This window comes from Alligator sinensis, unplaced genomic scaffold (genome assembly GCF_000455745.1).
Source record: "Alligator sinensis unplaced genomic scaffold, ASM45574v1 scaffold32_3, whole genome shotgun sequence".
Taxonomy (NCBI): domain Eukaryota; kingdom Metazoa; phylum Chordata; order Crocodylia; family Alligatoridae; genus Alligator; species Alligator sinensis.
The window spans coordinates 19,390-35,707 of NW_005843083.1; the positions used below are offsets into that span (position 1 = coordinate 19,390).

A 16,318-nucleotide genomic window follows, 5' to 3' on the forward strand; every position below is an offset into this window, starting at 1 on the left:
CTGTGACCACCAGGAGTAGAGAAGAAGGGTCAACACGCAGGAACCAGGACAAAGGCAGAAATTCCAGTAGGAAGATCGAGGGAACAGGAAACCAGAAACAACAAGTGGAACCTAGGACAACAGGACAGAATCAGAAAACTACCAAAAATCGGGTAGCTGAGGTCAAAGTCAGGTATCTGTCCAGCTGCCAGGATGTCAAGCCAAGTTCATGTTCAGGGCAGGAACTGATCAAGGTGGGGAGATCAAAGACAGGAACAAGGCTGATGGATGCAAGACAGTGACACCTGACAATGCTGTTCCCAGGGCAGGCTTTATGCGAAGCGGGACAGGCTCATGGCTGTTACTGGTTTACCCAGGGCACCATTCCTCTATTGGGAACTCTTTGGGGGGCCCAAGCTGAGCTGGGGCTGGTGTCTGGCCTATTGCCTGGTGGTGCTATGATATATGCTTCTGCATCTGGGGAAAGAAACCCCAGGTTTGAATCACAGAGGTCCTGACACACTGTCTGTTTGAAATGAAAAGCAGAACAGAGAGCACAGAATAAGGGATTATAAATGATGATAGTGGTACCAGTAGAGGCAAAAGAGGACCAAAACTCCTCAAGGGATATTAGCAATTTTCATTTTGAAAATTCTCTTGTCCTGAAAAGACAAAGTAGTGTAGGAATTAAGCACAGAATTTACAGACAGGGCAAAATCCATGGGGACACATTTGCCTTCTACCACTATTGCTTCAGGGGTGGAGGGAGACCTGGAGCAAGTCCTTCCCCACTTCCCCTTCCCCAGCTTCCTGCGCCTGCTCTCTACCTGGTTCCCTGGTGCCCTAATCAGGCCAGGGGGCTCCAGTTATGCTTCATCCCCACACCCTACAGTCTGGGGACTGGTGTTGTGCCCACTCTTAAGTAAATCCTGGATCTGCCCATGTTTATAGATATTGATTTACAAAAACAACATACTTTTTTTATACCAATAGTCTGAGTCACAATACATTGTTCTTCCATTGAACTTTCTCAGAGTTCAAAGGGCACTTCAAATCCAGGGATTTGCTTCAGCTAACTATAGGGAGGCCAACTGATGATCAATGATCTATTGAGGTCCCTTTCGACCCTAACATCTATGAATCTATGAACTGCAAATTCTGGATCCAGGTACCTTGTGGTTTGAGCCCATCTCTGCTTATTACATAAGAGGACAAATATGTTCCAAAGGTAGTTTATTAAATCTAAGACCTTTGGGATTCCTGTAATCCCTAGGGCACAGCAATGCATGCCAAAAACCAAGCTGAGTTTAAGTACTTTACGCAAGGAAAAGTAAAGAAAAACAATGACATGAAAGAGTTGAACATGGCATAACCTTGTTAAAAATTAGGCCATAAACCTTCATTTACAAGCATTTCTGTATCACTCAGTGTCATTTCTGTATCATAAATACCACTTTCCAGAAGCCTGCTGGATAGAAAAATTTTCATGGAAAATGGGTCAGTGTCTACATTTCAAATCTAACACATGCTTCAGAAAGACAAAGAATCCTGCCAAAGGCATATGCTGTGCATTAGGAACTAGTCTAGAGTGCAGTAATTGAAAACATATTGTAAACTTAGTGCAAAATGGAGTATGCAGTAATCCATTAAAAAGCTTGGTTGGGAAGAAGTGAACAATCAGTCAGTTGCAAAAAATTCCTGTGGAAGCCCTTACCTGTCAGATTGTATAAACTAATGCTTTCTTTTTTATCAACAGAACACTTTCCAGTATAGCATTATTTTATTCATAATTCAAAATTTCAGTGGATTCATTAGCAATCACTTTAATTAAATGATACAAATAACCATATATATATTGTTTGCTTGTTTGTTTGTTTGTTCATATTTTTAACTAATACTATTTTCTGGGCCTTTTTGTTTACGTTCATTTTAAGGAAACTTCTAAATCTGCCCATTCCTCTCAGCTGGAATATGAGATCCTACTTGTACCAGTGCAATAATCACTAATATACAGTTTTCTTACTCACCCACAAACAAGCTTTTCTAAAGATTTTCCTATTTAAAAAAATTAAAAAACCCTCTCGGATTTTAATTCATCAAAATTAAGTTGACAGTTTCTAAAGCTTTAGGTCAGTTTCTTGTTATGTATTCTTTAAAAAAAAAAACACTGATAAAAATAACCATGTCATAAAACTGAGCTTCTATTACTTTACAGCAAGCAATTATGTAGAGAAATGTGTTACAAAAATCAGAAACTTTCTAAGTCTAGTCTCAGCCCTGTTTTGCCAAACAGGCATTATGGGACTAAATTAGAATACTTTTAACTGTATAAGGTTATTTTTTTACAGACAACAGCAAATACAAAAAATCAGAAAAGTAATGCATCTTATTTAGAAAAAAATGGGCTAAATGGCAAACCAACTGGCAAAGCATCCGGAACATCTACCTGTCATGTGGGGACCAGTGTGAGGAGGTAAGTATCTTCCCTTCTTGTGCAGCAGGGGCCTGGGCTCAACCCTTCACCCCCTCTAATTGGTCAGCTAACATACATTGTGCTGGGGTTTGACCTGGAACAAGTGACTACTAAGGGAGCTAGAAGGAGTGTGTCACTCCTAGTTGCTTCAAAAAACGTACAAAAACAGTACAAAAACTGCAAAAGCAGTACAGAGCTGCAAGTTCATTTGGACTGGATGGATAACTAGATCCGAGTCCATTCAGGCTTTTCAAAAGGAAGGCAAACACCTTGAAGTGGGGTGAGTGAGTGAGTGGTGGCTAATGTAGTGTACCAAGTCTACGTTATTTCAAGTTTCATAGGAAGTCCCGTCTCCAGACTGATATGAGGATTGAATAAAGAGGAGCTGAAAGAGAAAAAAAAATTGGGAAAATATTTACTGCTTACAAAGAGAAGGAGAATTCATTTTAAGGAAAGAGTCCCCTGAGCCCAAGATACTTCTTTTGTCAATGCCATTTGCTATTTGCTATGAGCAGCCTTAATAACTATTTGCTAAGAGTAGCCTGCATAACTGTAAATAAGTTAATATATTTTATTTTAAGTGCTTAGGAAGAATTTTCATTGTCAGGAAATAGGGAGAAATATTAATTTGAGGAAGATTCTTTTTCCCAAGTTGGGAGCTGTTGAATCGGGCTGCTTGAAAAGAGGATTAAGGCACCTCATAATACAAAGTGATGCAAGAGGTTTACTGAATGTAGTCCTTTCTGAGCCTTTAGTGCCTAATGCTACATGTGTTTACTGATGGCACATCACTGATGATGCATCACTCTTGAGTTAGGAAAAATGTAATAGTAGACTAGAATATTGCCCATTGTGCAAGGCTTGACATTTGAACCGAGGCTTGATCGTTGTTATGCAGGCTAACTTATATTTATGTCATTTGGCAATCCACACTTTTTGGTGTGTGGTCTTTTTATTAGTCAAGCTGGTGTTTCACTTCTAAATTTCAAAAGCAATTTCCTGCTTCATAACCATGGTGCTAAAAATATGATGAAAAGAACATAAAATCCATGGATACCTTCCTCACAGTTACATTGAGAAGCACAAGATGGGAAAGGCAGATGCCCTTGTTCTCCATTCCACACTCTGGAATCTGTACATCTGTTTTGTTAACATTTTCTTTCTGTTGAGATAGTTATTTGGTAGTAAACCAAAGGTGATAATTTGAGTGAAAGCCTATGCAGTTGCTTATCTGGAATATGTACATCTTGCTCAGGGAAATATTATATTTGTAGCAGATAGCTACAGTTTCAGTGGAACTTGAAGAGTCACAGCTGCCAGACTAAAGAACTAGCTGAAAATCTGAAAGTTAAAATATATGAACACCACAGTTGTCTCTGCACTAAATGATAGAATAAACTTTATGGACTAAATTCTCATCTAAGTAACATCAATATAAATCCAAAGTAATTCCTCTGATTTCAATGGAGCTATTCCCAAGATTTACCAGCTTGATTTTAAAGAATTCCACTCCTGGCTTCCCATTAGGCTGACAGATTGCTGGCAGATATTCTCATGAGCAAAGCATTGGAAGCATGTTGGCTTCTACCTTCTTCCCAGATGCCATATGCAGGTAATATTCATCTATTTTTTCCTGGATTATTAGGGTGTGAAAAGTAGACTTATTAAATGTAGACCTTATATAGGCAGGCTGATACTAATGGGACCAGCAGTAAAATAAGTTAGTATGCTCATATCTGCACTATTATTGAATGAATATATGCTTTCTATCCACAGCCTGTCTAAAGTGCTAAAGTAGCTTCCAACCATCTTCTCTCATAATTGATCTTGAGAAATTATACTGGCATACAGGAAACCTGATGTCAGTAGATATAAGCCTGCTACCAATGCATGTACAGCTAGTATTCTGGTAGTGACAATATACTGTAATCACCAATAGCATATAAAATCATATGCTAAGCTGACTGGCTGCAAAAAGGTTCTTTATTTATAGTATACAATCTACTATCAGGAGTCTTCTGTGTGGTGGACATCTTGGCCAACTCTTGCTCCATCCTTCAGTAGCATAGTTAAGCATTTCTTGCTGTGAGTTGTTATTCTGTTTTGCTTTGCAAATAAGGTAGCTTGAATTTGGAATGTCACCTGCGCACAGTTAATATACGGCCCATGGGCCTTGGCAGCCTCCTCTGAGGGAAAGGACCTCATGGTATATGCCATCAGCTTAGCCTGTGTAATGGGGGGTGGGGGTCCATGTGCCACTGGCATAGCTCACATGACAGAGGGGCAGGGGGCTGTGTGCCACTGGTGCAGTAGGGGTTAGCAGGGGTTCTGCAGTGGCCACCCCAACAATGTGGGGCTTGTGTGGTGCATGGATCCTGGCCACACTGAAGCTGGACCACCCTGATTTAAGGTATTAGTTCTAATCTGAGTGGTTCCAGGTTGCAGATATTTTGAAGATGACCACTCCCTCCTTACGAAAGTTGAATTTAGCTGATGAGGGCTTGTATCAGTGAGGAGTCTTTACTGGTTGTACTGGTAAGGAGTTTCTAAACTAGCACACCAGAGGCCATATTTACAAGCCTTCAGGACATGCCACATGCCTATTTGTTCTTCCAGGCTTTTCCTTAATAGGAAGAAGCAGTGGTGATGGTGGGAGTATGTCTGTTCCTTTTTCTGAGGACCTTAATAATCTGGCTCATGTATTGACCATGCTTGGTTTGAAACACATTATACCCAGCTGGCTTTTCTGAACATCTCCAGAGTCTAGACTTTTCACACCTATTCCAAGAACTTCCTGTATTTAGGAACTGAAAACTTATTTCAAAGTTCTTATTTCCTTCAAGCAAAAGATATTGTAGTTTCCATTGCCCATAACTTGACATCCCAGGGGCCCAATTCAGCAACATTTTGCCTCTGCAGGTGGTGGGGAAATCACTTACATGATTTCTTCCCCTCACAGCTCCTAGGCACATTGCATGACTCGAAGGCTTTCTTGTCTTTCCAAGGCAGGCTGACCTTTTTCCTCACAGGTCAGGTTGCAGATGCTGAAGAGCTAGCCTCTGTAACCAGAGGACCACATCTAGTCTTTGCTGGATTTGATTATTCATATTGCTGCCTTTTGCACTCTTTTGCACTCTTCCTATCCACTTATTGTACTGAACACTGTCCACAATTAGGCCTGCTTGTTCAGTATAGTTTTACAGGTCCTTGGTGCAGTGACAGAGTTATTTTTCCTGGCTTGTGCTTTATAAACCTGCTTATTCAGCTTGGACTTTCTAACATTAGCTGTGCACAGTGCTGCCAACAGTTTTTGAGCTCTGGCCCAATATAATGGTAGGTGTTAATGACTTTTTACCCAGAAGCCTAAAGTCCAGAGACTGAATATTTGCACTGGTATTGACAAAAAGAAACTGACTTTAATTTTTTTTCAGCTGTTCACAGTGTATCATTGCTTGGATGAACCCTAGCATTACTAAACAGTAACACAGTCTTGACAGGCAACTGTTTTAAATTCAGATTATTTTAGTGCTGTGGCACAAAACTATCAACAAATCATGTTCTTTAAAATGTCTAAAATCATCAGTGTATTGGGATCTGCTTGATACAACAAACATAGGTTATCTGTTTTGATGTGCTTGAGGCAGTATGGTTTTGAAATAGTTGCCATCCACTAGCAATGTGAGCAACTAATATCTAGTTACATGTGCCAACAGTGACATATTTTTGCCCCTTAATGCAGAGGCAATGTTCTCAGTAGCTGATGCCATTGTTTCTTTTGGCACCGCTTCCAAAAGATTTTGTCTCAGTGACACTGTAAATTTGCTTTGGCTGCTACCATTTACTTCTCATTAAATTAATTGACTGCCACCCAACTGGATTTGTTGCTTCCATACAAGATGATAATCCTGCCACCAAAGGAGAACTGTTGAATCCCAGCTGTGTTGGTCATTTTGCTCAACAAAAACCTCACCAGCTGAAAGCAAGTCACCACCATCTAGCACTGGGGAAACTAAAGCCATTTATTTTCTGCAGCTTTTGAAATTATTCCCAACATCAGTGGCACTTATCATTCTGCTCTGCTCAGCCGACATCACTTTGCTCAGAAATGCACTGACTGAATATATTGAATACATTGGGTTGTCTGAGTTTAAAGAGGGTGGGGAGCTTTCTTTAAATGGGAATGTGCAGCTGGGATGAGGAAAATCCCAAATCCTGAGATGGACTGTGGGGGGCTCTGTGAGCCCAACATCAGGGAGCCTCTCCCTGATGCCAGGCTTATGATACCCAGGGAACTTAAAAAAAACACCCAGGCAGGCATTCAGCTGGGACTCTCAGCTACATGTTGCTTTTTAAATGTCTGTGTGACCCTGACAGCAGGGAAAGGCTTTCCAATGTCAGGCTCATGGCACCACAGACCTTTACAAAGACACCCTGGTCTGGGGAACAGGCGCGGCCATTGCCCCAGAGGAGGTGGAGCAGAGCAGGTCAATGTTCCCCACACTTACCCAGATGAGGGGGCTGATCCTGGTCTGGGGAAGATGCAGGGAACCTTTTCCTGCTGCTCTGTTCTCCCCAAGGACCAGGAAGAGTGGAGCAAAGAGCAACCACTCCATTGGGATCACCTTGGCCTGGAAAAGGTGTGGGGAGAAATGGAGAGAGGGCAGTTGCAGGCTGAATAGATTTCCCAGAAATTTCCACTGCTAGAAATGAAAACCTACTCATATCCTGAGTTATGCCTGCTTCATATGACTCTTCGTGAAGAAGCCTAAATGACTACTACTCTGTTCTGTTTCTCACACCAGACCAGACAAAGGATGAGGCTCCTTTCACCTGTACAATAACATAAGGAGAAATCATAACCATATTCCTCACTGAATTATTCCCACTATTTTCTCTTTTCTACAATTATTTCAGGATCCTGACTTAACATAAAGTAGCCAATGGTGAGAACATCCATGGTATCATTGCTGAGAACAAGCAGAATAAAACCAAAGGACAAAGTAAATATTTGGAATGTAAATGTAAGATTAGATAAATAGGAGTGTCAGCTGCTCTCAAGAATGCAAATGGTTGGAATAAATTAATGGAACTATTCTGATTTAAACCAGTTAGGACCTGAGTTAATATTTAAAGTTACTAACACAGCATGTAAAGGAATAAAGTACTTTCAGGATAGGTAATACATTAGTTTTGTATTCATGGGAGTTTTGAAAATACACAATACAAGCATACCTGACAGCTCTTGCTGGAATGCCTTTCTTTCCAGAAGCACTCTAGTGTAACATAAGCTGTTTCACAAAGTGGATACTTTTATGACTTTAATAATCTTTCTAACTCTGTAAAGCTATAACGGTATTCAAACTCCTGTTCACATGACTTTTAAGGGCAGGAAGAAGTTTTTCAATCTGTATATGAAGTTGAGCAATGAGCTACATTGAGTGAATGAGGTGTTTCATCTTCCTCCAAGGCATTAAATATTAGATTAGGGTGAATAGTTAGGCTGATACAGTGTTTCGTAATTCTGTGTTCCTGTGTAAATTTTGGATTAAGTCCAAAACAATGCCTTGCTTATGCTACAACATGTCATTTCTTCACTTCTGCAACTGCTTTTTAAATCTGGTTATATTTGACATTATACTAAGTGCCATAATTAGGAACTTTTGATTCTAATGAAAGTAGTTTGTAAGTGACTGTACTTTGACTTCAAGCCTTTTTTTCCTGCTTAAACTTCTGTCCAAGGACTGACACATGCTCCTTTTAACAACATTTTTAGAAAGCATTTCAGATAGTTCACCACAAATATGCAAAGAGAAAAGTAAAGCACGATTGTCAGAGAAACCTGAGATTTTTGTTAGCAGAGTCTTATAGGCTTGACAGTGCTACACTTACTAGCACCACGACCAAAAGAGACCTGGGGGTATCATTCTTGATAGAATGAATGTGAGCCACCAATGTGATGCTACAGCCAGCAAAGCAAACAAGACACTGGCATGCATCTACTGATGCATCACAAACAGGACCAAGGATATCATCCTCCCACTTTACTCAGCCTTGGTGAGGCTCAGAACTGGAGTACTGTGTCCAGTTCTGAGCACCACACTTCAGGAAGGACATGGAGAGGCTCAAGAGAGTCCAAAGGAGGGCTACGCATATAGTTAGAGATATGGAGAGCAGGCCATACAATGAGAGGCTGAGAGACATGTGTCTGTTCAACCTGGAGAAGAGAAGACTCATAGGGGACTTGGTGGTAGCCTATAAGCATGTAAGAGGTGCATATCAGGGACTGGGAGAATGTCTGTTCACCAGGGCTCCCCAGCGGAAGACTAGGACATAAATTGCTAGAAGACCGCTTTAGATTAGACATAGGGAATAACTGCTTTACATCTTGAGTGTCCAGGGTCTGGAACAGACGCCCCTCAGAGATGGTACAATCACCTACTCTGGATATCTTAAAAAAATATCTGGATGCTCACCTTGCTGGGGTCATCTGACCTCAGCAGTCTCTCCTGTCCAAGTCCAGGGGAGCTGGACCTGATGATTTTGAGAGGTCTCTTCCAGCCCCTAACATCTACGAGTAACTGACATCTGAATCCATAAGAAACAAGGAAAATGGATTATTTTTTAAAATGTCTCTATTTGCTTTTTAATTTTAATTTCACATACAGTTTGTTGAATACTAGAGCTGTTAACACACAGGCAGCTAAACCCAGCAGGCAGCTGATAACTGCTGAAGGACGTGCACAGAAGTAAAGCAAAAGCTGCAATGACCCAGCTCTTGTTCAGCAGCCTTGGACACTAGCTTCCACTAGTTCAGAAACAGTGCACTGTGCTCAGAAATTCAAGTAAATCTTTAACTTTCACTAAGAATTTTGCTCCCGAGACACACAGGATAGGTGCTTTTGAGAATTCTACTGTATCCAAGGCAGAGCAGGGGGAAGGGGAAGTGGGGGTGCTGAAGGAGCTAAAATCTCAATAAACAATGATACTCCTGTTAACACCTTGATATGTTGTTTTAGCTGAATTTAAGGAAAATTTAACCAGAAGAGAGATGGAGAGCATGTCTGCACTGATATTTAGGATAGAACCCATGGCTTGCCCTCTACCCAACTGGAAGCAACTGAGCTGACCCTCTCTGTGCATCTTACCTTCCAACCCAAAACACAGCTTTTCATATTCCTTCTAGACATCAGTCTGCAGACTACTTGCTTTTACTTTGCTTTTGGGACTGGCTCCAGTTATAGGCAGTAGAAACAGAAAAGCAAAAGGACTGGAAGTCAGGAACAGGGGTTGTGGGATTAATCCTGAGCAAGTTCCAAAATCATAGCAGAAAGAAATGGGCATGGAAGTAGGCTCAGCCTCAGACTCTGAATTCCCCAGCAAGTTCAAGCTCGTATGCAGTAATGCCTGACCTGAGAAAGCTGGGCACAGCATAACATTATCCCTTAAGGGGAGGAACCAAAAGCTGTAGTTTAATTAGCTAAAGAGAGGAGCTGGCTGCTAACAGAAGAGTTAAGACAGCACAAGGAAACAGAAGAGTAAAAAAAAAGCGATAAATATTTAGTAAGACTATGAACAGGTGCAACTCCTCATCTTGTAATGTGTTACTACTTAATGTACAGGTAGTTAAAAACTTTTTTCAGAAATTCTCTAGTCTGGTCACATATACAGAGAATTGGATCCAGCATACACTGAAATGAATGGAAGTTTTTTTGGATCAATGCCTACACAGAGTGCTCAGATCTGTGCTTCTCTGTACACCCATATTTCTTTATGTGAGATAATCCTTTCCAATTCCTGTCAGTGGCTGTTAATTTACTACCCAAGGAAAGCTCAATTCAAATGCTGCATCTGGTCTGAAGTGAGATTTTTTTTTGAATACAGTGTTAATATTGGGTTGAATGAAGTGAAGGGAAATGATTTTAAAGTCACAAAGCAAGTGCTGCTTAGCTTAGATTGGAAGGCAAGACCCTGTTCCTCGCTGGTTGCCTTTAACTTTAACCACTAGACAATACACCTCATTCATAGACCATGTACTTCAGTAGTATGCATTAATTATGACTGCTGCATGATAATATAATAATAAAATACCATATGTTAATGATCACAGACACAAAATCTCATCCCATTATTTAGATGTTCAGTAAAATAATAAAATGATGTTCTACAGCCACAGCTAAAAAGAAAGATGACTTGCCAACAGTTTGTCAACCATTTCTGTTCCCAGGAATCACGTTAGCCTGTACTAACTGAAAACAATTGTTTCCACAGAAAATAGTGACAGTGAGAAATGTTAATTGAAGCTGAATTTTATTTATCTTAAAGTATTTCAACTACAACAACATGAACCACCAGTCTCCAGGGTCTCTTCTCCTTTAGCATAAATAATATTTATTATTTCTTTACATTTTTTTCTTCCAAACCACATACAGCAGGATATTTAGTTTGTTATTATTTTCCTTAGTTCCTTGAAAAAACTCTTACCACTGAATATAATTTTTTGTTCATAAATCTCATCTGTGTACAAGAATGAACTTCCTTTTGTGAGCAACAAAATGAGATCACGCTCTTTTTTTATTTGACTGTCATTATGGGAGCTTTAGCTGTTGAATTCAAAGTTTACAAAGAAGACAAGAAAAATGCAGCCTAGGAGAAGTCCAAAATACTGAGTTTAAGTAACTGACTTGGTCAGACTTTTCTTTTATATTATTATTCTCCAATAGTAATAATTATTTATTTAATTTTACACTCCTCCAGTGAGTGTGAAAACAATCTCTAACTTAGACCAAGGCATCAGTGAAATTAGAATGTCATCATCTTTATATTTTAGAGGTGCACATCCATGTTGCTTTCTAAAGGACCCATAGCTTTACTAATAGAGCCCAATTTCCAGTTTAATCAGTGTCATTGTGATACTTCCATCACAGAATCCCAACACACCACAATTCCTGCCATAACTGATCATATTTGTCAGCCTTTTCTTACATATTCTCATCACGTGAGAAAGAAAAATTCTAGAGGCAACTGAGTTGACCCTCTCTGTGCATCTTACCTTCCAAACCAAAACACAACTTTTCATATTCCTTCTAGACATCAGTCTGCAGACTACTTGCTTTTCCTTTGCTTTTGGGACTGGCTCCAGTTATAGGCAGTAGAAACAGAAATGGGAGCAAAAGGACTGGAAGTCAGGCCAGGGGTTGTGGGATTAATCCTGAGCAATGAAACCATTTTCCTCTCATTTTTAACAACCAGCATAGCTGGTTTTATAGCATATACTTCATTAGCAATAAGGATAGAAAAGTAATATTGTAATATTTTGTAATATTTTACAGCATTATCATCTCCAACACTATCTGACCCATGGTGGTAATACTGTCCCTGTATTTGTAGTCCATACTTTTTGCAAAGTAATCAGCTCACACTACTGCTTATACTACTGTTTCTAACTAGCCATTATAAGTGCTCAGTTTCTCTTTTCAGTCCCAATTTGACAAGCCACTTCTAATTTGCCAATATATTTTTGTGATATTTTTCTACAACGAATCTCTCCATAGAGTTCTTTTTCCGTCACTTTCTGCCTATGAATATCTTGTTGTCTGTCTGGTGACACTCTCAGTAGGATTATATCCCTTATTTAGGTTTGAGACTTGAGCCAAGATCATGCCATCTGTCATGCAATTAGTTATCATTGCATTTACCTGTTCCACAACCTTCTCTGCTTTCAGTCTTTTCCCCCCTTAACTTCCCGTTAACATAAAGCTTGTCCATATCTGATTTCATTTTCATTGCTTTACACTGTGCTAACTCCTCCTAGTCCTCCTGTCCATGTCCATTAAATCAATCTTTGTCCAATTCACTACTGCAGGCAAAGCTGTCCCTAGGGGGGTGCGAATCAGGGTGACTACCCCAGGCCCTGCGCTTTGGGGGGCCCCACGGACAGTGTTGTACAGGCCCTCCTGTGGCCCCACTGCCAGCAGTGGCTTCTGCAGGCAGTCGCCACCCTCCTCACCTTGCAACACTGCTGGTGATTTCTGCGGGCAGTTGCCACCTTCCCCCACCACGCCGCCGATGCTGCCACCAATGCTGCACAGGCTGATATGCCCCGGGCACCGCATACCCCTAGGGACAGCTCTGACTGCAGGGGAATACAATATAGCTGTAATGGCTTATATGCTTATTGCTTTATGATGATGATGGCAGTGCTTGAAGGCTTAGATCACCCTACCGTGCTTGTAACTGTGCAAACACAATGTAAATGACATTTCCTCTTCCAAAGTTATTACGGTCTAAAGCAGAAGTTTCCAGTTTTGTTCTTATTGCATGCCCCCTTCCATATTTACCAGCTGACTGCATACCCCGATTGATGTTCTGAAAATTCTCTAATGAAATCTGTGGAGGGCTCAGAGGCCTTCTTGATCCTTACAATCACTTTACTAAAGGAAGGCTGCATGTGAAGAAATACAACTTAACAGTAGTTTCAAACTTTCTTTACTGATTTGAATGGGCTTTGGACAAGCCCCTTACCCTCCAGTGATCACATGACCCATTAGGAAGTAATTAAAATTAACATAAACTTGTAAAATGGGGCATTCCAAGATGAATCCAAATTAAAGGCAATGCAATCAGTGATTTTCTTATTAAAAAGCACCCTATAAACATAATCATGGCTTTAAAACACTTTAAAACTAGTGAACAGAGTTATTATCCTAATATTACAAAAGCCTATATCTGTCTGTCTGTCTGTTAGCAATGCTTTATTTGCGCTTCTTCACACTTGACAAACAGCCCATCAGAGTATGAAGAAGTGTTCTGACAGAAGGCAGCCTGCCGCCACATTGGTGGGGACACAGGGGACGGAGCAGGGGGTGAGGCCAGCAGGGCTGGCCTTGTCCCCACCCCCCACCCGCCCGCATCCTGCTCCCTGCACAGGGGCACCCTGCATAGAGCCCTATAAGGGTCAGGGACCCTGGGACTGTAGTGGGGTGGAGCAGCCTTGTCTGGGGTCAGGGACCCCAGGGGACTGGGAAGACATGTAGAACAGGGACAGGGGCCTGGAGCCTGAAGGGGCTGGGGAATGGAGCAGTTCTCCGGAGCTGGCAGAGCCTGCACCACACCCAGGCCTAGACCCCCGCCCCTGCCTCACCTCGAGGAGTCGGGAGGCACATGGCATTGGGGCTGGGGCATGAAGCAGTTCACCAGAGCCGGTGGAGCAGTTCCCTGGGGCCAGCCCTGAGCCCCAGCCCCCGTCTCTGCCTCACTGTCCCCGCCCCTGCCTCAGGGAGGACCCACTGCCTGAGCTTACCTCTGGTAAGTGTCCTGCGCTGGCCCCAGTGCCTCTGTCGCGCTCCACGCCCAGCTCCTCTCCAGGTGGGTGCGCAGCACTAATAAGTTGGTGCATGGCAAGATTTTAAATCACGTGCAGCCGCACATGTGCGCCTTGGAGGGAACCTTGGCGGCTGGGGGGAACAGTGGGCCTGGCCCAACGTGGCTGCAGTAGCGGCAGCAGCTAGGGGAGGGAAGAAGCGGGCCTTGGGTCTACTCCTACCCCACCCCCGCTTCCCTGCGTCGGCCCTGAGCCCGCTCCTCCCATCCCCCAACCTATGCCAGGTTGGCCTGGCTTCTCCCCGCCCTCAGGCCTGGTCCTCTGCCGCATCAGGCCAAGGCCCGCTCCTCCCTTCCCCCTGCTGCTGTGGTGAGGAGGAGGGAGCGGTGCCAGACTGCAACCAGCAGGAGGGAAGGGGGAGCGGGGCCTGGATGGGGGGCTCTGTCCCCGCCCGCTCCCGCCCCCCCTGTCATTCTTGATGGGCAATTGGCTAGTAATATATAGTTCTTAAACTAACAGAATAATTTCTTAAAAATATAAATGGAAAATTTAAGCTTACGGCTTCACCAGTTTTTCCAAGGCTTCCTTGATCCCCTTGTTCTCCCTGTCAATACAGAAAACAGGTTATAGAGTCCATTATAAAGCATATTCATTTTAGAAGGGTGCTTTAAATTTCTTAATTTTTCTAAGATCTTTTTCATTTCCTACATAGTATCTGCCAGTTAAGACTCAAACAGTAAAAGAAAAACAGTGTTTCTTTTTGGCTATATTTCACTTTTCTATAAAACTCCTCAACATTAGCCTTATTCAGCGATTCTAAACTAGGAAGCTGCAGCATTCTGGGATGTCTTGAAATGTTTTCAAGAGTGATGCAGGGCGCCACACACCGTTAGCACTGTTAGGTGTGGAAATGTGTTTTACAAGAGAAGCCCAAAGTTTTCAAGCAGGAATCCACTGTGTTAAAAACATTCTGCCCTGTTGTGGTCTTTCCAAGTTCTTTGCAACAGAAGAATTGCTCTATTATTTTTCTGTAGCAAAAAGCTAAGAGCTGGAATTTTCCCTGGGTCCCCTAAGTCTAATGAGGGTGCTTTGAGTCTGTAAAGGTTGAAAACCACTGACCTAATTCCTCTATGTACAACAGTCTCACCCTGAAAAACGTAAGCTATTTAATAATGTTTATAAAACATGTTTGAAGTCAGTATATTAATATCTTCCTTTGACAAATATAAACAAAAATACATAACTATATAATTATGTGCAAATACTGTGTTAACATCTTTACTTCAATTTTACCATAATGAGCTGGGGGAATTATTTGCATTATGTTTATCAACACTATTCTAGTATTTCTCTCAAATTTCCTTTTCAAACTGCCCAGTCTACATCTATTATTTTGTGGAATAGCTTACTTTATGTACAAATAAACTTCTAACAAAAACAGGCTTCTCTTCCAAAATGGTATTATTGGAAATGATACAAGTAGTATAGAAGCAGATTCTTCTCACAGTTACTATGCTCTTGAGCAGGAGCGGGCAATTATTTCAGGTAGCAGACCACTTACCCAGTTTTGGCAAGCTGTTGAGGGCTGCATGGGTAGCCCCACCCCTTGACAGGTGCCCCGCCCCCTGGTCACCATCTTGGGACCAATGTCCCAGGGCCAGCACTAGTGGGGCCCAGAGTGGAGCAGAGGCTGGCAGGGGTCTGTGGAGCTGGGTGCAGGCTGCACCAGCAAGGAGAGGGGGGAGCTGGCCCAGCTCCATAGAGTCCCTGCCAGCCGGGACCCTATACTCCTGCCACCCTGCTCTGGGCCCTGCCAGTGCTGACCCTGGGACACGGGTGTGGGCCCTGTGCCCACCAGCCCTGGGGGGCTCACTTCCAGTGTCCCCCAGCCCCATGGTACAGGCAGGGGGCAGCATGCAGCCCTGATCCCCTGCTCCCCAGCAGGGAACAAGCTGGTGAGGAGCGCGGGGGAAAAGTGGACCCTCCCCTGCCCTTTGGCCGGCGCTCCCTGCCGCAGCCACTCGCAGCCCATACAGGGTTGTCCTGAGCAGGCACAGCTGGGGGCTGGGGCGGAGAGGCAGCAGATGTTTGCAGCTGACCCAGGTTCTGGGTAGCTACAGAGCCCAGCTGGGGGGAAGGGAATTTGGGTGGGAAGCAAAGGGTCATGAGCAGGGCTGGGGGCAGGGGCTTTGGGTGGGGGGACACAGGGCAGCAGCGCATCCTGCCATGTACCCCCTGCCCTCATTTTGTTTGGAGCAGGCACAGGCAGTCCCATGCGGGCTGCGAGTGGCTGCAGCGTGGGGTGCCGGCCACAGGGCAGGCGAGGGGCCACTTTTCCCCATGCTCAGCACTAGCTTGTAACCTGGCCCCGCACCAGTTTCGGGCTCATCCACCGGGGCTGCACCGCAGCGGCAGTAGCTGTGCCTCCCCTGCTTGCCACGCTGGGCAGCATTTGCCACCGCCACCTCTGTGGCCCCATGCGGGGCTGTCCTGAGCAGGCACAGGCAGCCCCATGCAGGTTGCAAGTGGCTGGCGCAGGAAGCAGC

The 16,318-nt window shown here is 43.2% G+C and overlaps 1 protein-coding gene across 1 annotated transcript in view; it reads right to left on the reverse strand.

Moving 5' to 3' along the window:
* The window catches only part of LOC102378337 (collagen alpha-1(XXIV) chain-like), a 182,087-nt gene that overhangs the window by 18,406 nt on the left and 147,363 nt on the right, over window positions 1–16,318 (reverse strand). Inside the window, exon 24 of the mRNA XM_025193649.1 lies at window positions 14,332–14,376. Within this exon, the coding sequence (XP_025049434.1) occupies window positions 14,332–14,376 (45 nt within the window). The remainder of the gene's footprint in view (window positions 1–14,331; window positions 14,377–16,318) is intronic.